The sequence below is a fragment of the Desarmillaria tabescens genome, assembly GCF_030435595.1.
Source record: "Desarmillaria tabescens strain CCBAS 213 chromosome Unknown EV420scaffold_30, whole genome shotgun sequence".
Taxonomy (NCBI): Eukaryota; Fungi; Basidiomycota; class Agaricomycetes; order Agaricales; family Physalacriaceae; genus Desarmillaria; species Desarmillaria tabescens.
The window spans coordinates 179,121-198,500 of record NW_026848329.1 but is presented as its reverse complement, the minus strand read 5'-3'; the positions used below and the strand labels follow the sequence as shown (position 1 = coordinate 198,500).

Sequence of the window (19,380 nt, the reverse complement as noted above, 5' to 3'; positions counted from 1 at the left end):
CGCGGAGTAATCTGCCAGTTGTAAGAGGATCTCCCAAATGGAAACCTGGGAAGCGATAGACGTCCTCAAACTTCCAGGATGTGAACTTACTTACCCCGTCATATACGCATGAATTATTACCACTAGTCTATCAGGTGATCCCGCGAGATATAATACTTGTTGTATCGTCTGCAATGTTTGTGTCTACTCTACCTAAAATTCCTCATTTCCTCGCTCTCAACAACCCTCAAACGTGGGTGGTAAGGGATCCTTCTGTTATCGAGTTCGCAATTCGGAGAGTCTCCAATTCTATATCCTGAGTGGCTGGAATGTTTAAGTCCTCTGCAGCACGCTTGCGTAACCTGAGGAGCATGCGCGTTATGGGAATGCTCGTGAGAGCCAGGCCCATCTCAGAGTTCTGTCAATCATTCAGATCAGCTGCTTGTTTACACTATGAAGATGGGGTTCCTACAAGCCATACGTAGACGGGATAACAGCCAGCGACACTAAGAACTGGTTGTCAGCATACCGTTAGTGCAAGCAAATATTTCGACGTACACCACGAAGTAAAAGACACTGTCTCTGAGGAGCAGACCCATGATCGGCTTGGGTCCGAAATTGTGGCGTGAGCGGGCGAGAATCTGGGTGACTTTCATCCCTTGTAATCCATAACCTACTGCGGTTGTGAATAGAATTATTTCGAAAACGAGCATCGGAATCCTAAATAACCATTATGCATTAGAACTCGGCGAGAAACGAAGAATTAAACGTTACCAATAGACCCTCTGATCCCAAGATGTGGCGCCATACCGGAGATACAGAAATAGAGATACACCAAAATTCAGCAAGAGAGCGACGGGAAAAAAGTATAGAACACTTTTTCTCCTGCCTGACATAGCCCAAACGCGTAGTATGAGAATGCTCTCGATGACTATGAGACGTCCTATTACTCCTACGACTGAGAAACTGTATATCAGACACGCCTATGTCGAAATCTATAAACTTACCGTATACAGTTGACCACGAGAACAAAAATACCTGCAAGTTCAAGCCGGACCGGGCTAGCTCATCATAAAGGTTATCGCTATCCATCAGGATTTTTGGGACGATGTCCCAGACTCCCAATATCATAGGAAGATAACGAGTCTGAGAAAGTCAGCTATCACAAGGGGTATGAGACACTCCGGTCCCATCATACCATGAAAAATAAGCACTGAATTGAAGATATTTTGGGAACCTGTCCCATTATGAATGAGAAATTTGAAAGCAAACGATCATATATGCCCAAACCCAGAAAAAAGTCATCTGAGCAACACAGTGAGATATCGAGAACCACAGTGGGGAGATCGATCACAAACGAACTTCATCGTCCAAGGTTATGCAGTATTCCCAAGCTAGTAGAGCGGGCGTTGCATCTGGTTATTGGTAAGATATCGCCTGGCATCTACGTGAACTTGTACTGAAGAACGTACACCGGGAGAATTTTTCACAGCTGTAATAGAGAGACATTCTTGGCTGTTGTAGTGGACAAAGACAAGTGGGAAGGGACATCATCTCCAGCACAGACGCACTGGGCTTATATAGGCAACATTACCGACCTCATTTCTGTATTCTCCAGATTGCAAGGAACTTGTTAGGATCAGGCGAGGACTTAACCGAAAACTCTCAGGAAAAACGTAAGTCAGAGAAGAATGTCAGGCGCTTACCATTGGCATCCATTGTTATCACCGAGCGCCTGAGTATACCAGCTCGTCGTTCTGCACATTTTAGTGACAAGGCCGAAGACAGTATGGGGTTCATATCTGAGACGGACACAGGTTGCAGCGGCCTAGAATTTGCGCAACATGTATACCGAAAGCCTAGGGACATAGATTGTGGAATACCCCATAAAGACGCGGCAAATCACGGACTGGCGGCACGAACAGAATCATAATGATAATAAGATGGCACCGCAATGCATTACTGACTCACGCGGTCATGCCAAGATACAGAGTTCGTAACGAACAAGAAGGATCGTTATTGTATCATGATAAGGACCCGCTAAGAGGGTTCGAAAGAATTGGTCACCGTAGAATCGAGATAATTGGGCAGGATGCTGGATGATGTCGAACGATCGTCGACGTACCCGCCTGCGTCAGTTGTCGGCGGCGGTGTTCTTCCAGATTTTTGTTGATTTGTAGACATAGGATTTCATTAGGAGAGCGTTTGTTATTCAGTTTTGTTGGCAATGCCGTAGCCGCTGTATGCGATGAGTGGGAGAGCGGGCCGAGCATGCGCAGCATCGTTAAGAATCCGTGATGGGATGCGCGTGACAACGGAACGGGAGAGATCTAAGTTGGAGATACTACACGAACAGCTTGAAGACTGAGTTCTTGCAGGCGACTTTCGGCTGTTCCTGGTGGTAATCACTAGGTAGCCGCGCCTTATCAGATACGAGTTCCGCAACATATAATAAAGACGCCTTGCCAGGCTGGGCGCACGCTACGAAGTCATACCAAGTCACAAGGACGTGCTTGGCCTGGCGTTCCATGTGCCCGGAGCAACTTTGTCTTTTTCTTCAGATTCCCATGATCACCGTGGTCACCCCACCCGCTCATTCGCATCGCTCTCGGTGTCTGTACATGTCGTCTCTGTGATGTGTTCGTTTGTGAGAAATTCGTGCTCGAGCTCTTCTTTTTTCTCACCTGAACACCTCAATTACGATGAAACACCTGTCTGGAAACCTTGTTTGCATTCCAAAGGCATCTTCTCTTAGCCCATGACACCCAAACGCACAATAGCTAATGCGACAAATCAGCAGCCTGCTGACGTCACATTTCGCGCATCCTCCAAATTCAGGTTCACTCAGGGAATACAGCTATAGCGGGATAACGTATTTTTCGCCTACATCTCGTCTGATGTCCCCGATTAGATTTCCGGAAGGTCGAAGATTTCCATAAGCTCAGGACCATCTCACGGTATATGATGAGATCAAGGGATGGATGCAGAGCAGATTGAACACAGATATCAAGGGCTTGTAGTCTAGATATCCCTAGAGAAGATGTCTTCTGAGTCCGTCACAGTCTGGGAGGGGTGCGGTACGGCACGCCGTGGCAAGCGCAGGCTCTCCGACAAAAGTCGTACGAGGACGAAGGCAGAAAGGAGGTCGCCCAGATCGATCTTTCCTGGTTCTCAGCCTGGCCATTTTCCATTCGCCTAGGTGGGACTAAGTTCCTGAGAGCCTAATATTTAGGCAAGAAAAAGCGCTCGTAATTTTCTCCAGTGCTTATAAGCCCTGCGTGGCGCGTCCTGTTTCATGTCATTCCATGCGGTGCTTCACTGCCATGTCTCTACGCAGCAAGAAGTAGAGAAAATGATTTTTGCCAAAGCAAAGCCATCCTGAGCATGAAGATAAGTTTCTTCGAGGACCAGGCGGGAGTCGGCGAGAGTGCGACTCGAGTTCTCGAATCACGATTGGATGGGTTTTTTTTTTTACGAATATCGGACATGGAACCCGAAGCCCGACAGGGGTGTTGCCAAAAACAGATTTATAATATTTGTCGTTGCTATGGCTTATGTACGTGTTGTTATGGCAGTGGCGCTGTTCATATTTGCAACCGTGCTATACTTCATCCTCAACCATCACTTTTACCGTGCCCGCCATCCTCCACCTACCCTTCGACATCGACCATGACAGCGTACTCTGCATTCTTTTCTTCTGGTCTTCTTGCTCCTCGTCACATCTTCACGGCCAACCTCAATGTCAACTCCTTTATAGACTCACCCTCTTCACCTCTCTTTGACGATGCCAGTGACATCGAGGTCGACGACGGCCGAGGTCATACGCTGGTAACGGAGACGACTGCTACCACCAATTCAGCCTTACGACCACGCCTTCGCAAGCGTCGGTCGAGTCTGAGCATCGGAACGTCCATCAATGCTCTCAAGTCGCCTTCGCGTAATGCGAGCACCGCCTTACAGTTCCAAATCCACCTACAGGCGTCACCCTCACGTTCCAGGAGTGGTAGTCTTAGCTCAGTCATGGGCACTCTGGTAGAGAACCAATTCCAGCCCAACGTTGCCAGTGAAGGGACGAGCCTTGTAGGGCGAATGAGGAGCGGCAGCGTCGGTACTTCTCTTCGGTACGTTTCCTTGGCTTCTGCCTTCTTTGACATTGCTGACGTGTTCTTTGCTGTCAGTCCTCGTAGACCTGTACGAAGGACGCAACCGCCCGCTCCCTCCTTGCCTCCACCCACTGCTCCTTTACCCGAACTACCGCCCTGTGCAACTGACAAGCCCAAAAATACATGGCCTTCACACAGACCATTCTCTCCTGATCATGCGAGGCAGCCGCTTGTGCAGAGCCTCCAGCCAACCTGTGCAACTCAGCCGCAGCCCTTCCGCGGGGAGCTCAGAGGGGCTATCGATGAGGAGATGAAAGAAAATTAGGCTCCCGCTCCGCGCTGCCTTGCCAAAATTGTCGTCTTGTCTTTGTCGAATCGATCATCTATCCAACATATATCCTAATCTTTATTCCCATACGTCATTTAATCGGCATTACTTCCCCGACGGCTACTTTCTTCTACTTTGGTCCTGGCGGCCACATTCGGTTTATCTATGGATATGGTTTGCATAATCACTATTTTTGTTTATTTAATACCAGGTCACTATCCGGAATCTTAGCCAAGCCATTGTCCTACTATGTTTTTCTATGTTGTATCATTGCTATGCCGTATACTCTTGCATTACTTTTACCCACATCATTTCTTACGACCTGAACGACTTTGTACCATTAGAGTAATAGATTCGTGTTGCGCCTTGTTCGCGTAAAGTAGTTGGCTGAGCTGGTTTTTCGCCGGCTGGTTTGATTAGGTTAGTTTCCTTGTGCTGCATCGTAGTTCGATACTAATCGGTTTCCAGGTACGCTTTCTACTGGAACGTGTCTTCGTTCGAACCACAGTATCCGTTCTAGATGTATCAATACGATTGAATTAAAGGCACGTATCATCAGTTTCAAGAGCTTCTGCTCGCTAGCATCGACCTGTGAGATTCGCACTCACACTGTCGTCGTTGCTATGGGCGGTCATCTTCCAATCCGATTCAGTGCTCGCAGGCTGATTTTAGGAACTGGTGTGATTCGAGCTTGCTTTCATGGATGCTATCCTCATTTTACGCTTCTGGACTATCCTTGGAAGGAAGGAGGTCGAAGTTCGGCTTTCTCTTCTGTCTCCTCATATATACGGTGGGAGAATCCATTCTTCTGTCCACAACCATCGCCAACGAACATTTGGGAACCAGGGAAATGAGAAATTGTAGGATTCTAAACCAAGCACTTGCGATGTACATTCCTTCCCAACTCGGGGACGGACCAAAACCTTGCGCTATGTCTTCAGCGTTCTTGGCTACGCACCCATCACCTAGTTGGCGGTGCGAAATAGTCTGTGTTTGTAAGCGTTCATACTAATGATTTTGGATGAAGTAGCGTGGTGAGCTTTGCTATCTTGAATGCTTCTTAGGTCGCGTATGCGAGCTAGAGATGACCTAGGCGCGATGGAGTTGACACTGCTTCGGCCGGCGAGAGCAGTCGGAAAGGGATCAGACTTGGCATAGCAATCTATATACATCGCAGGGTCCGTAGCTAACACCTCGTAGTGTACACAGCCCGGGCTACGCTTCGATGTCGGGTATCTCGTTCTTCCACTGCACACCTGAGGTGCGAGCAACGTCGAGGGCAATCTGACGCACGGCTTTGACCTCATCCAAGGTCGCGCCGTTCCTCAACGACCCCTTGAGATGCCAGTCAACCTGTCGTGGGGTATCATTCGCTATGAGCGCTGCCACCATCGTAAATGAAGTTTCCGCAGTTGAGAGCGCGCCAAAATAGCCATAGGTATATCCATACCCGAAGGTTGTTGAAAAGAATTCTAGTATATCTTGTTAGACGCGACCTCTCGCGTTTGAATGCGGAGAGAGCTCACCGAAAGTCAGGATATAGCTCCTTGAGAAAAGGCTGAATGGTCGCTGTCCGTGTCTCCGTATGTACGATCGAAATATTCTTGTCCGAATTTTGGTCCACGCCTTCGGTCGGCAAAGATAGATCGCTATACGAGCAAAGCGAATCAAGTCACTGATTCCAGACCTATGAAGTAAGGAATACCGAAGGGGTTTCGTATCGCGCAATTCAAGAGGGAATGACAGGATGGAGCTGAGAAAGAGGCATTGATAGCCTATCACCGCGTATCAGATCAGTCGGTTAAGCATGTAATGTCCATAGTAGGACGCGCCTTAGGATACCCAGACAACAGTCCCCGACTTGAACAAAGCGTCCTTCAACTTCCTAACCAATACCTGCCGTTCATCATGCGTGTTTACGCCCTCAAGAGCGTATTTGAACACTTCTGGGACAGCTTCTGGGAGATTGCTGGAGCTGAATGCTGTTGCTGCGACGAGAGACCATGGACTGACGACACCCCGGGCCTGCCTGGGGTAGAGAGCTTCCAGACTAGAGAGGAATTCACGAGTGGCGATGGCGGCCATAACGACGCTGGTCAGACGAGTGGAAAAGAAGCTTACTGAGTATAATGCCCGGTTCGGTTATTTAGCACACGTACAGCCAAGCTCAAATCTGGTTTGAGTGATCGGTTAGCTAACTTGGTCCCAACGTCAAGTGGACAACAGTTAAGCCGCTGGCGGGTATGAGTTCGATCCCTAGTGGAGCCATTATGTATGTCAAAACTTTATCCTTTTTTTCAATTTTATGCATGCCGTCTGAAGGAACTCCCAAGTTCAAAGTTCAAACCATGTCCATTGCTAATCGAAGGAACCTCTGGGGAATCCAACTTGGAGTTTTGTACCGCGTTCATTTTCGATCAGTGATACAGAGGGTGCAGAGAGCTTTGCTGTGACTTGCGGTACGACAAATCCTGATCCTTTCGTTCTGTGAACCCTTTCTTTCTAGTCAATGACTTAATATACAAAGATACATAGAAGAAAATCGAGTTAGAACAAAGGTACATGAATAAAACCGTCCTTCCTGCAGGCCTAGTTAAGCACCGAGGACTTAAATCGTACCACACGGCGTGTCACCATATTCTCCCTCAATTGAGGCATCGTTCCAAACATCGTCGGTCGTCACCAGAAGCTCAAATCCACTTGGAACCGCAATGAACGATTTCCAGGTGTTGTCTGCGAAAAACCGTTGTCGTACGCTGCAAGAAAGTAAGTAGCATAGTCGCTGCTAGTCCCTGTGACTAGGCTATTCATTGGCGTAGAGGGTGGGAATGTTTTTTCTACACGCGGTCCTCATCAGTACCATAGAGATCAAGTTGCAAATGTTGCTCTACGCTGTCAACACCACTTTGGCACAGACGACACCCTTCCTGTAGAACGAAAGGATCGTTTTTTGAAAGCCCTATTTGATTGCTTTCGCGGAGTCATCTCGACTTGTTCTCAAGACAATCTACAACATTATCATCAGCTGTGGTCATCGAAGTATAGCTGAATATCACACATTATTACCGTTCTCGCCATTCTCGGGTTTCCAGTGCGCAGAGATTCGAGTCCTTGAGGCCGATGCGTACTTGGGGTGGTGAACTATCTTCCTATGATCATATCGAAGACGAATCGAATTGCTTCGGAAGAGAACCCGGTGACGGTCAAGAGTTCTTTCGATCATAGATGTAAGCAACGTTCATTGATAATAGTTACCGTGGAACTTAGCGTTATGAAACCTTTGGTTCTTTGGCTCTGGAATATAATCAGTCCTTCCTGTGCCTTTTGTTCGACGATAAACTAGAAGAGGTAATGAAAATGCGAAATTGTGTCGAAGGCGTAGACAACTTACCCAGTCGGCAGTGTTCGAGTCCTCCGAGACAAAGGTTGAGGATGGGCGTCTCGAGCTTATTTGATTGGAGAGTCCTTCGGATGCATCATTGAAAAGGCGATGTAGCGCCATAGTGCAGTATGTCAGTTTTAGGAGGGGAAGATCTACAGCCTCATTTTGAGGGCCGGTTTTCCGCTTAATCTAGCATACATCCTGCCGGTGCCGTACGATGTTGACCTAATACAAGAGGTGTTCAAATTGAAAGCGATGCCTAGTAGCTCGTCACTGGGATCAGAAAGAGGTCACTGACACCACATGCTGCCGAAGGCTCGAGCCTGGATGGCGATATCAGATATGATGGGGTTGCATGTGTGCATCCATAACGGCTTGTTTGAGCCTTTAACGAGAAATGTACTGGCGATGCATGGAAATCGAGCCGAGTAGTAATCCTTTCCTCTCATTGTCCTGATTTTAGAGAACCGACTCGACAAAGCAGCGGAGTGTTCAGAATGACAAGAGTCTTTGTGGTATAATTACGACGGCTATAGCACTATCAATCAGAGGGTTAACTGAGTGAAACGTTGGAACAGACTGCGACTGAGTACCGATCATCGAAGATAGATAGATACCCGCTGGACGTTGAAAAAGTTGGATCAAGCCAGTGACGTAAGCTACTTTCGGCCGCTGTGCACGTGCATGACGCGTCGCCGCTTTTGCCAGTTTGTCCGCTGCAAGCTGCCTTTCCAATACGACTAGACCCCTCCCCCCTTCTCCTGCAGTCTTGTCTCGTGAAGTGTCATGTATACCCAGTGTCTAGAGCTCTGTTCTCTCTAATTCTACCAAGTCGACAATCCTAGGTTGAGTCTGAGAACTTTGTTCGCTCAGGACATGTCCATGCCGGAAGATCCACCTAGCTCCACTCCAGTGATTGTTACAATACAGTTCATCGAAAGATAGAATTACTCCATCCCATTCCTCGTCTCAAGATGCCCCACCGGTGATTCCCTTGCACCCCCTTCTTGGGGGTGCAGCGTCAACCTTATAGTACTAGTCAGCGTTACGAGACATATGGGATGAGAATTTCTTGGCTAGATTCGATACATGCTGTGCAACATTAATTAATCATACGGTATTTGTTCCTCCGGGTTCCCAGGGTTGAACGTCGAACCACTGTGGCCATGTTCATTGTTGATCATGCCTACGATGGTCCATAAAGAGCGTGTCAGTGAGCTCGCATTTGCTTTATCGACGACAAAATGGGTTCAAACGTATCTACACTGAAGTTCTAAATCGTGGGTAGTATATTTTCTTCTTCAGATTTCTCTGACCAAAGCGCAGGTATAACATGCGCTACGTAGGAGAAAACCGGCAACTTACTACTTCCCCGACGATGATCAAGTCGAACGACCACCAACACCGTGATTACTTCACTCTTGGCTTTTTCAAATACGGATTGCTGCTTATTCCGCCTCTTGTATGTTGTGAAAAATTCAGCTCTACGGCCGCTATATATTCCTTAGAGCCGAATTCCAAACATACTTGCTCCCACGGACCACTGCTGCCAGCGAGTTCTCGTATTTCGATAGCTAGTTGAAGGGTGATCATTGTCCATGTTCGAGAACATGCAGATCAAGCTCACAGCCCGGCTTGTATTCTGCACTGTCCTTCGGACTTCCCCCCACCTTGTGTCGACCGTGTCTCAGCTCCCTTGAACATGCCGTTATGGCGGTTGGAAATCAGACACCAGCATCTATCCCATCTGCCCACACTTCGTGAAATCTTATTGCGCTACTATAATCAGCCCTCATTCTCCCTTGTACTCCAGTAAGACCAAATGGATACAGGCATACAGCTTTAGGTCGCATCGCAAAATGATTCTTTCCGGTCGTCGTTTCTCCTGAATCATGATCAACAAAATGATCTTTCTTGATGCTCATCATGAAACTCCCACAGCACCTAGAAGAAAACATATAAAGACCCTGTGGGTGTCTCGTCGTGTTTGCATCATTCAATATGTACTATTCATACTCGTCCGAGGCTGCGAGATGTACAGTTCGGCACTTCTTTATGGGATATTTCTCTAATGATACGCAGATGTAGCACGGTCGCTCATCCTATGGGATTACCTGATCAGTATTGATGACGAGGTTTGGCAGTCCCTGACAGTCGTCATGCGCATTACCACTGACAAGTCTTAAGGTCGATTTGTTCTGGGCACGTATTGATTTCAGAATACTAACATGAACTTCTAAATCCTAACGCCGGGAACAGTTCGCAAGAAGTTCGTGGGTTAAACTTCTGTTCTTTGTGGTGAGTCTGTCGTTAGGCATCGCGATAAATCATAAGAGGATGAGCTGTTGATCACAACATCATTAGAATCGCTATCTTGGACTTTTCCTCCGACTTTGGGATGTTATTGGTATGTCGCCCCAAAGCTTTAGGCTTCCCCATACCTAATTCTTGGCTTCTAAAGGAAAAGAATATGAGGTGAGTCATCCAGTGATGATCAAAGTACTCGCTGATTTCTTTCTAAGCTGAATTACTTCATGTATATTTCTGTCAATCCCGCTTCTTGGACCTGACACTGACCGACACTGAGACTTAGATGCGGAACAGGTGCGTCTTGGTTTTTGTACATGAGTGCCACAGCGTGATGCTGTGTGATAGCTCTTTCCTCTACAGCCGGACCATCGAAAGAATTCCGTTGTCTGCTCGTTCACCCCGAATCGATTATATATGGTACGTGTCTACTCACCTTCATTTGTGATTGTTATTACTTCTCATACGCCTAAATTCAGTGGCGATACAGCTCGTTGTTATAGGAATCATATTGGTCCTTCGCGTCTGGGTAATTACCGGTAATCAGCGCTGCATTTTGTGGTCCTTCTTTGGCTTGCTTTTTTGCACTACGAGTGCTTCTGTGGCGCTCTTCTTCGTTCCAAATTTTGGAGGTGTGGGGACAATAGTGGTTCACTTGTGAGTACCATACAATGCAGGTCGTGTCTGCATCATCGAAATCACATTTTCAGTGCACTATCCCTACTGTTTGAGGGCGCCATTTTCATTGTTGCGGCACATCATGCGATTAAATATTTTCGAAATTGGGGGTCGCTGTTATCATCAAGCGGAAACACGTTACAGCTCAACCCAAAGCCAATAATGCGACTGATGTTCCAAGATTCAATTATTTATTTCCTGACGTGAGCTGCTTCAGTTTTGTTTCTAAATTTTGTGCAACTGATGTTGAAATTTGGTCAGTGCTCTTTTAGCTCTCCCTATTACTTGGTTTTTGGTACCGTGTCAGCTTAGCAATGCTCCGCTCGAGTTAACGTTACGTTCTGTGCAGGATATCCAGCTGGGATTGACGATTATGAGTGTCACAGTCACTCGCTTGCTGCTTCGGCTCCGGAGGCAGGCGCTCTCAGACTAAGTTCTGGGAAGGTTTCTGTCGAGGAAGACCCACTGACGACGTTCAGAGTCGCCACAGGAAGGAATTTGCGGGAGAATGAGGTAGAAGGAATATATCTTTGACCGTTGAGTTCAACTTGACGATGGAGATTTGAAGACAATGACTTGGCTGCTTCCGTACTGCTAGTCCAATTGAGCAGCAAAGGGTGTTTGTCTGAGCTACCAGTATTAATTTTCTTTCTATCTAGTATTGGAGCCATTTCCTTGCTCTCATGGCCAGAAAGTGGAGGTCGCCCATGCTATCCCCTACAGGCCATGCTCTCCACTTTTTATCGAATGATTTTCGCTATATGAATGCATCTAGAAAGCAGCATGTCATCGAGAATTCGGCATGTACTAAGCATCGTTCGGATATCATAATCAATCGCTCAGAACTGAGTCCAATACGGAAGAGACGCGTAACCTAATGCAGCTGTGCTGACCTGGGTTGACTTCGAGGTACAGATCGCCATCCATTCGATGGTCCGATTGCCACGGTCATCGCTTCCCGTGGTCGAAGCCAACCGTTCGAAATTGGCATAAGTTGAAGTTTGAAGTACGGCACTAACAAACCTGATCGTTTCTATTCCTATGACGGCCAGAATTATACACCGAAGGTTCTCGCATCTAAGAGGGGTACTTAATGAGTTGAAACCATTTTCGAATTTTGGAAGTCTAGCCAAGACAGAATGGTTTCGAAATTGTAGTCTGATTGCGCTAATAAACGAGAGCCAGTTTCATCGTGCTTGCTTTCAGATTCGTTTATGACTCCACCAGCCCCGCTCATGTCAGGGATTCCCATTATCGCAGCGTGAAGATGAAGGTATGCAGAATTTGGGAGAGGGATCGGCAGATCCAAGTTGCTGTAATCCTTAAAAACAACACGATACTCGCGACCTCCCACAGGCGGCTACGGAAAAGCGAATTTGAATGGAGGACGATGGAGCTGTATCGTGTATTCGTCCGGTGCCTACGGTAGATCAGCAATCACGCTATGTTTAGATCAACCGAGATACATACCTCCATCGCACGTAGAGAGAACAAGGCAACGAAACTAATACGACAATAGTGCTCAAAACCAATCCCATTGCTTGGGTCATTGAGTGCCGGAACAATTGCTTCCAACTCTTCGTCGGTCAAGGCCATGTAGTTTCGGGCTACATCCCACGTTGTCATAGAATGTCTGTTAGACTAAGAAACGGGTAAACGAATGGCACTATGTCAGTAGAAATTAAATCACTCGCGTCTTTAGATGCTTCGGCTGGTAACCATTTGGATATGTAAGAATTTTCTAGATCCGCATAAGCGAGGTTAGGATCATCGGAAGGATGTCTGGCGAAACGGGACCTGTCCCCAAACCCAGTAATAGGACAGACATGTTGTTGCCGCCTCAAGACCTAAAAAGAGTGAGAATAGGTGTACCAAGTTTTACTACAGATTCTGACCTTCGTCGCCATTATCGAGTTGCGGTGACCGATTTCATCAAAATTCACGAATCCTAATGTTTCTACGAATGTCGGAGTCGCTGGCCCAAATTGATCGGCTTCGTTTACAGCTGTTTGCATACAGCTTGACAGTCAGGGGCATTTTCGTGGATGATGAAAGAAGGCTCGGACTTGGTCATAAACCGTGTTTTGGGTCGGACTTCAAGCGCGCAAAAGGACCTCCGAGATTGCCGAAATAGCCATAAACCAGCCATAAACGCGTCTTCAAGTCCATAAACCATGGTTTATGACCAAGTCCAAATTACTCTCTTCTCTCGTGCAAAACACATGCTACTGTCAAGCTGTATGCAAACCGCTGTAAGTATTTCTTGTAGGAGCTATGCATGCGGACTAAGATGCACCGACGATTAGTCAAACAATCACCGAAAGCATGGAAAATCGCAAATCCCAGGAAAATGTGCAAACCACGTCAGTGCGAGCGCGCTGAGTGCATTTGCGGTCTCTTCTTAATTCAAGTCGCAGTTCCCGGCAAGAGCAAATGACAGCAGCAGCATATCCCATGCTAGTGTGTGCACGTTCCCCACCACTTATAGGTGTGAAATCAAGCATGGCCGTAAGGACAAGGTCGAGCTTGAATTTTTCCTGTTGGAGGTTGAACTTAGTCAGCCACGCAGGTATGCTTTGGTGGCATTCCCTAAGTCAGCATTTTCCACAAGATTCTCAGTTCCCGTCCATCAATCGCTTCACGCAGTCCATATCGGGGCGGCTTCGAAGAGACTGCTGTCGATACTTGCAGAAAAATGGCGCTGAATTCTTTGTCTTGAGGTGCCACTACAATTAGTACGTGAATGACTGCTCAGTTGAGTGCAACTGCATAGCGAATCATGGCCGCCAGTGACATCCTCAGTGAAGGTGAAAAGAACAAGACTTCTAGTGTCGGCGAGGTATTCAAAAGGAGAGCATGGCCTTAGAGACATTCCAGCAAAGGCAGAGCTCGTATTGGTTTAATGGCTGTAGCAAATGAGTGACCTGTGGTTGATGGTGAAAGGTAAAGCAGGCTGTCGCTTGCACGTGGGCAACCCCGATTACTTGCCGGCGGCAATGTCGGAGACGGGTTCCGCACCAACCTTGGTCCTTGATCCAGGTCAACGTGTGTATCTTTACAAGTCCGGAAAAAACCTAACCGACAATCAACTTGAATCACAATTCGGACAGATATCCAGCTGTTTACGAGCCTTTAGGTGGGGCGTCCCCTTGAGGACCCCCAACCACGGGGTGGGCACCTCGACATCGCAATTTGCGTATGTTCCCAGCTGGGATCAACTAGGAATCAGACACTACTTCTGGACCATCCGCCAAATTTTCATTAAATGCTATCACTTTCCGATTGCTAGAGCCAGGTCCTTGCACTCGAGTCTGACCGAATAGAGTCGATCTTTATTGACAGGCTAACTCCCGTAATGTTTCTTGACCTTTCCGATTGTCGTTTCTCATCATCAACAATACACTTTTCGTGATGTGATCTATCGGCCCCCTCATCATGAGACTCCCCGGGTCCGGCAGCACATATCAAAAATGATATAAAAACCCAGAGGGACTGCCATGGGCGTCTCATCGTGTTTAGTACATCACCCGATATGGGTTCGTACTCATCTGAGGTTGCGATATGTACGGTCCCGACCCTTCTTTATCTCGCGTTTCCCTAATGAAGCACAGTCATAACAAGGTCATTTATCCTATGGGACTACGTGATAAGCTTTGATGATGAGGTCAGTACTTCTTGACGTCCTCGCGTGCACGCGTCACTGACATGCATTAAAGGTCAACCTGTTCTGGGCACGTTTTGATTTCAGGATACGAGTATAAGCTTCCGAACCCAAATCGCGAACAGTCCTCAAGACGATCATGGATTAAATTTCTGTTCTTCGTGGTGAGCGGTGAATCTATATTCCAGTATCACAATAAGTGACAGAATGAGTTGTTGGTTACGACGTTATCAGAATCGCTACCTTGGGCTCATCCTTCGACTTTGGGATGCTTTGAGTACGTTGCTTCAGGCTTCAAGGTTTGGTAAAGACTGACTTTTGGGTTGTAAAGGCGAACGATATGAGGCAAGTTGATTTGGTCGTCCAGCGATGATCAAAGCATTCACTAATTCCTTTCTAAGCTGAACTATTCCACGTACATTTTCTGATTCCTCTCTTTGGACCTTCCCCTGACTGATGTTGTGAGTTAGATGCGGAGCAGGTGCGGGCTGGATTTTGTTATTTGAGTCTCGTGGCGTGATGCTGTGTGGACTTCCTTTACCCAGCGGCTCGGAGATCATCTAAAGAAATCCTCTGTGTATTCGTTGACCCTGAGTCAATTATATACGGTACGTGCCGTTCACCTTCATTTGCTATTAATATTACTTCTCATATGCTCAACTTGTTCAGTGACGATACAGCTCGTTGTCATAGGAATCATATTGATCCTTCGTGTCTGGGTAATTACCGGTAATCAGCGCTGGATCTTGTGGTCCTTCTTTGGTTTGCTTGCCTGCACTGCGAGCGTTTCTGTGGTGCTCTTCGTTTTAAATCTTAGAAGCACAGAGGCAACTGTAATCCACTTGTGAGTATCGTGCCGTTACAAGTCGCATTGCTATTGTACGTCATCGTAACCATATTTTCAGCGTACTGTCCCTGGTGTTTGAGGGCACCATTTTTACTGCTGCAGCATATCACGGGATTAAAGATTGGCGAAATCGGAGGTCATTGCTATCATCAGGCGGGGACACGTTGCAGCCCAGCCCAGAGCCAATAATGCAACTGATGTTCCAAGATTCAGTTATCTACTTCCTAACGTGAGCTGCTTTAGTCTTTGTTCTAAAGTTCGTGTATCGGATGTTTAAATTTGACCAGTGCACTTTTAGCTCTCCCTCAAGGGGTTACCGGACCGTCAAGCCGGTACACCCGGTCGGTCGGTCGGTTGCCTTCGAGAGGCCTTAAAAAAAAATTCTATATCAATTTTTTTCTGCACTAATCAGCTCAAAAGTGCCATGAGGAAGCAATAATTGATGAAGAATAAAGATCTCACTGAGGATGTTGGCTGTGTGATTCTGTTAAGCATCTTCTCAGTGATAGAGATGATGAAGGAATAGTCCTGCCAGCTTGCTGATGAGGCGGATTTGGGGATTCCGGCAACGTCTAGACGGGAGAGATCGGTTACTACCGGTAACTGCTTCTAACCGGGTGGCAGTGTGCTTACCAATACCGCATGTTATGCCTTCATTAGGTATGTTATTCCCACGGCGGTCGGTCGGTCGGATCGACCAGGCCTTAAAAAAATATCGAGTGGATGTAATTATTTGACATCCTCGTAACCCCTTGCTCTCCCTATTGGGTGGTTTTTGGTACCGTTTTACCATAGCAATAGTTGACTCGAGTTGACGTCATCTTCTGTGCAGGAAATCCAGTTGGGTTTGACCATCATGAGCGTCACAGTCACTCGCATGCTGCTTCGACTCCGGAAGCATGCGCTCCCGGATTCCTATGTGCACAGTTCTTTCCAGGAAGAGCTGACAACGTTCAGAGCCATGTCGGGAGGAATGGATTCGTCAGAAGAAGACGTGGCAGGACGGGTCTTTGCTACTGATAATCAATATTTAGTACCATCTATTTAGAGACAGCGAACAAACACAGCGTCGTCTAAGAAGACCTGCTTGACGACCGACCGGCCGTACCGGGAAAAGGACGAATGACTACCGAGTCAGGGAACCAAAAGGTATGTAACGGTACAGCACTACAGACTGGCGACAGTGTTTATCGTTCGATAAGAGCTGACACAATAAAATGCGACTCATTAGATGAGCACCTACGTTAGCAGAACTTATGGGTGTAAGAACAGAGTAATAAAAAGCGAAGTCTTGAATGCGATATTTTAGATCGATTAGACAGCGTATCTGGAGACGCATCAATACGAGCCCGTTTGATTGAGTATTGAGCCGGCCAAAACTACAATTATGTCATCAAGAACTAACAGCAATACAAGCATAAGACTATTCACTTTTGGGATGCCCTGACGGCCACTACTATACATATATGAAAGATAAAAGGAAAGAAAAGGCGTAAAGCGTAAAGATAGGCAGCAAAAATGACGGTAACGCATGGAAATGAACGTGAAACGGAATACAAGAAGATTCGTCGTCAACCCTAAGCCACCTCAACCATCTCCCGAAATGTACAGCTCGCTTTAGAGCTTGAGTTCTTTCGTTGTCGTCAGCCAGATGCGCGAGAATAGGTCGAGAGATGACATACATCCGGCGACCCGTCCTCCGTAGGCTGGCCGGCTAGCACAACGTTATGGTCCACATCACTTGTAAACTCCTTGGTCGTATCAATTTTGATGGATATGTTCGGTCCCCGACGCGAGCAGTAGGCGGAGGCTTTGGAGATGTCCTTCAGCGAGAAGCTGATTTCGCTAGAACTGTTGATACCTTCGGCAGCGGTGCGGATGCGCTTGCGCGCGTTCAGCGTGGCGAGGAGGGAGTTTGAGTATACTACAGAGAAGTGTCAATATTGGACTAGTCGGTTCAGGAAGAAACTCACGTCGTCCCATGCAGAAGAAAAAAGTGATGTATATGAACGTGTTGGGAGCCGTCAATATCTAGGCATAATCAGCATCTATACGAAAAGGAAAAGAGGACACTACTAACGGAGATCAAGGATGCAACAGCACAAAGACTTGTGAGAAGACCAGTGTTGACCGCGAAAAGGATCTAGTCGCCCGTGAGTACCTTTGTAAAAGCAAGGTGAAAGGTACACACGAGTTTATTGATCATGGTGTCACTCTTTTGGAATCCAGTCCTAGAATGGTGGAGGAGCAGACAGAGGGTGCCGGCGATGAGGACGTCTCCGGCCGCAGCGAGGGTATTCACGCTGATGGAGAGGTACTTCAAAGAAGCGAGCTCGGCAAAGTTGTGCACGTTGATCAAGCTTATGATAAGAGTTAGCTAACGAGCAGCGGAATGGTAACAATGCATACGCTAGAGTTCCAAATGCTGGAAATAGACGGAGATGAGACCCTGCCTTGATGAAAGATTATATTAACGTACCGACGACACAGCCTACAAAGAAGGATCAGCAATTCCCAGAGCGCAATGTGAAACTGCCTTACCAAATTCTGCAACGACCAATAATGTAACGATGGCCGTGACATAATGATTTCTGTTGCTCACTAGGATCTCGGTCAGCTCAACAAGGAGACGAAGAGCGAATATAAACGACGTACAACGCCAGACACGCAAAGTGAGGAAGCTAACGGTAGTTCAGAAAACTGGAACAGTCAGAGACCAAGAAACGTACCTCTGAACGAGGAAGGCCGTGAACCCGTTGAACAAAACCTCGGCCAGGAGACTCCTACGGATTCGTTAACAAGAACAGAAACATAATAGGGGCAGCTAGGCTAGCTCACCAAACAGTCTTTTGAAGTTCAGCGGCATCGCCATAGTGAGTGACAAGATAGGTATAGACTACACGCAGTTGGTTCAGCTTGGCACCACTGGCGTCGGAGCATATAAAACACCTTACCGGTATGAGATATAAGCGCCTGATGCACCGTATCGAATACCATAACGGCCGCTACCTAGCGCATATGGTTAGCAAGAATCGAGGAAACGAGCAATGGATGTACGATCGACTTGAGCGGCCACCTGTCATGTTGGTGCGTAAAATAATACCAGGCTTGGACACACGAGACTAAGGCATTATCTTGAGAAACGAGTTCGAGGCCTATGCGAAAAACGACGCGTACCACCATGCAGACTGTCCAAGAAAAAATGCAAAAAATTAACCGCGGAACGAAGGGAGCAAGTGACAGAGACATGACATACATTGCCGCAACGACGACACCGATGAATGCCGCGCCCATCCTGTGCGAAGAAAGATATCTTCAGCCGAACATCAGTCGAAACAATGGTAACCGTCACTCACGTCGTATCAAGTGAAAAATCAGGTATCATTTTTTCAGCAGAGGGAAGGGACGTGAGTGACAGTGAACGGGTAGAGGGTCGAGAGGAAGAGGCAGGTATCCAAGATCGAGCGTTAAAACAGGAACGCGGGCCTTTTCTAGTTTTAAGCTTTCTGGGGTTATTGCAACGAGGCACGGGTAGGAACACTTCGAATTCCGGAACCTAGTTCGACAGGGGATCCGCGATTCGGTAGGTTAAAGGTATCCTTGGGGAGAGCCTGTCAATAGTAAAGGAAAAGAGGCTGTGAAAGTCGAGGTGATATCTATCTAAGAAGTATGAACATCTGTGAGCGAGTAAGGGGAGGGGAAAACATTCGTTCACCTAAAGAAAGAGGAAAAGCAAGACAAGGACATGCCCCGGCCTCAGATCCACCCAAATAGGCGTTGGACAGCGGGCTTCTTGACAGCCACGACTTTGCGGTTGCGCCCACAAATGGAAAAACCTGACGTCAAGTATGCCGCGGCAATTATTCAGAACAGGCGGATACCACACAGTACATCCTCTGTCGACCGAGGTTTACGTTCAAGAAACATTCTGGGAACATTTTTTCCGTGTCAGGAGCTTCAGTTGTAACATTTGAAGCAAGCAACATACCGGTATCATTGTACTCAATCCGATGGCTTCGAAAAAAGATGGAAGGATCGTCGTTGCGGCACCGGTACAAAGACCCAGGCCGCGAAATGGAGTTGCATGGCAATTGC

General features: G+C 47.2%; 6 protein-coding genes across 6 annotated transcripts; 3 read left to right on the top strand and 3 right to left on the bottom strand.

Annotated features, from left to right (window-relative positions):
• Positions 1 to 226: 226 nt before the first annotated feature.
• Positions 227 to 1,488, bottom strand: EV420DRAFT_1645612 (uncharacterized protein; the record flags this gene model as incomplete). Its single annotated transcript, XM_060477802.1, has 9 exons — positions 227 to 397; positions 452 to 485; positions 538 to 699; positions 754 to 937; positions 987 to 1,125; positions 1,178 to 1,216; positions 1,270 to 1,284; positions 1,342 to 1,394; positions 1,452 to 1,488. The coding sequence occupies 9 exons, from the start codon at positions 1,486 to 1,488 to the stop codon at positions 227 to 229; spliced, it is 834 nt and encodes a 277-aa protein (XP_060328101.1).
• A 2,160-nt stretch (positions 1,489 to 3,648) lies between these two features.
• Positions 3,649 to 4,407, top strand: EV420DRAFT_1482072 (uncharacterized protein; the record flags this gene model as incomplete). The annotated part of the gene is made up of 2 exons (XM_060469846.1): positions 3,649 to 4,100; positions 4,167 to 4,407. The coding sequence occupies 2 exons, from the start codon at positions 3,649 to 3,651 to the stop codon at positions 4,405 to 4,407; spliced, it is 693 nt and encodes a 230-aa protein (XP_060328100.1).
• A 1,218-nt stretch (positions 4,408 to 5,625) lies between these two features.
• On the bottom strand, positions 5,626 to 6,495 carry EV420DRAFT_1766118 (uncharacterized protein; the record flags this gene model as incomplete). Its single annotated transcript, XM_060480865.1, has 4 exons — positions 5,626 to 5,882; positions 5,937 to 6,059; positions 6,116 to 6,185; positions 6,253 to 6,495. 4 exons carry the CDS (start codon positions 6,493 to 6,495, stop codon positions 5,626 to 5,628), a joined length of 693 nt encoding a protein of 230 aa, XP_060328099.1.
• A 3,298-nt stretch (positions 6,496 to 9,793) lies between these two features.
• EV420DRAFT_1482070 (uncharacterized protein) lies at positions 9,794 to 10,760 on the top strand (the record flags this gene model as incomplete). Its single annotated transcript, XM_060469845.1, has 7 exons — positions 9,794 to 9,827; positions 9,875 to 9,971; positions 10,157 to 10,199; positions 10,254 to 10,267; positions 10,386 to 10,396; positions 10,463 to 10,519; positions 10,579 to 10,760. 7 exons carry the CDS (start codon positions 9,794 to 9,796, stop codon positions 10,758 to 10,760), a joined length of 438 nt encoding a protein of 145 aa, XP_060328098.1.
• A 3,459-nt stretch (positions 10,761 to 14,219) lies between these two features.
• On the top strand, positions 14,220 to 15,739 carry EV420DRAFT_681684 (uncharacterized protein). Its single transcript, XM_060483070.1, has 12 exons — positions 14,220 to 14,340; positions 14,399 to 14,441; positions 14,494 to 14,508; positions 14,564 to 14,602; positions 14,673 to 14,715; positions 14,770 to 14,783; positions 14,840 to 14,853; positions 14,909 to 14,919; positions 14,984 to 15,046; positions 15,108 to 15,282; positions 15,344 to 15,514; positions 15,573 to 15,739. Coding segments are annotated over exons 1-12 (711 nt in total). The 5' UTR covers positions 14,220 to 14,338; the 3' UTR covers positions 15,694 to 15,739.
• Positions 15,740 to 16,615: 876 nt separating this feature from the next.
• On the bottom strand, positions 16,616 to 18,820 carry EV420DRAFT_681551 (uncharacterized protein). Its single transcript, XM_060483069.1, has 15 exons — positions 18,642 to 18,820; positions 18,542 to 18,580; positions 18,463 to 18,473; positions 18,343 to 18,407; positions 18,240 to 18,294; positions 18,124 to 18,181; positions 18,015 to 18,068; positions 17,941 to 17,966; positions 17,827 to 17,886; positions 17,765 to 17,776; positions 17,695 to 17,710; positions 17,477 to 17,645; positions 17,366 to 17,428; positions 17,259 to 17,316; positions 16,616 to 17,209 (listed from the first exon to the last, which is right to left on the bottom strand). Exons 1-15 carry the CDS (start codon positions 18,668 to 18,670, stop codon positions 16,929 to 16,931), a joined length of 996 nt encoding a protein of 331 aa, XP_060328096.1. The 5' UTR covers positions 18,671 to 18,820; the 3' UTR covers positions 16,616 to 16,928.
• Between the last annotated feature and the right edge of the window lie 560 nt (positions 18,821 to 19,380).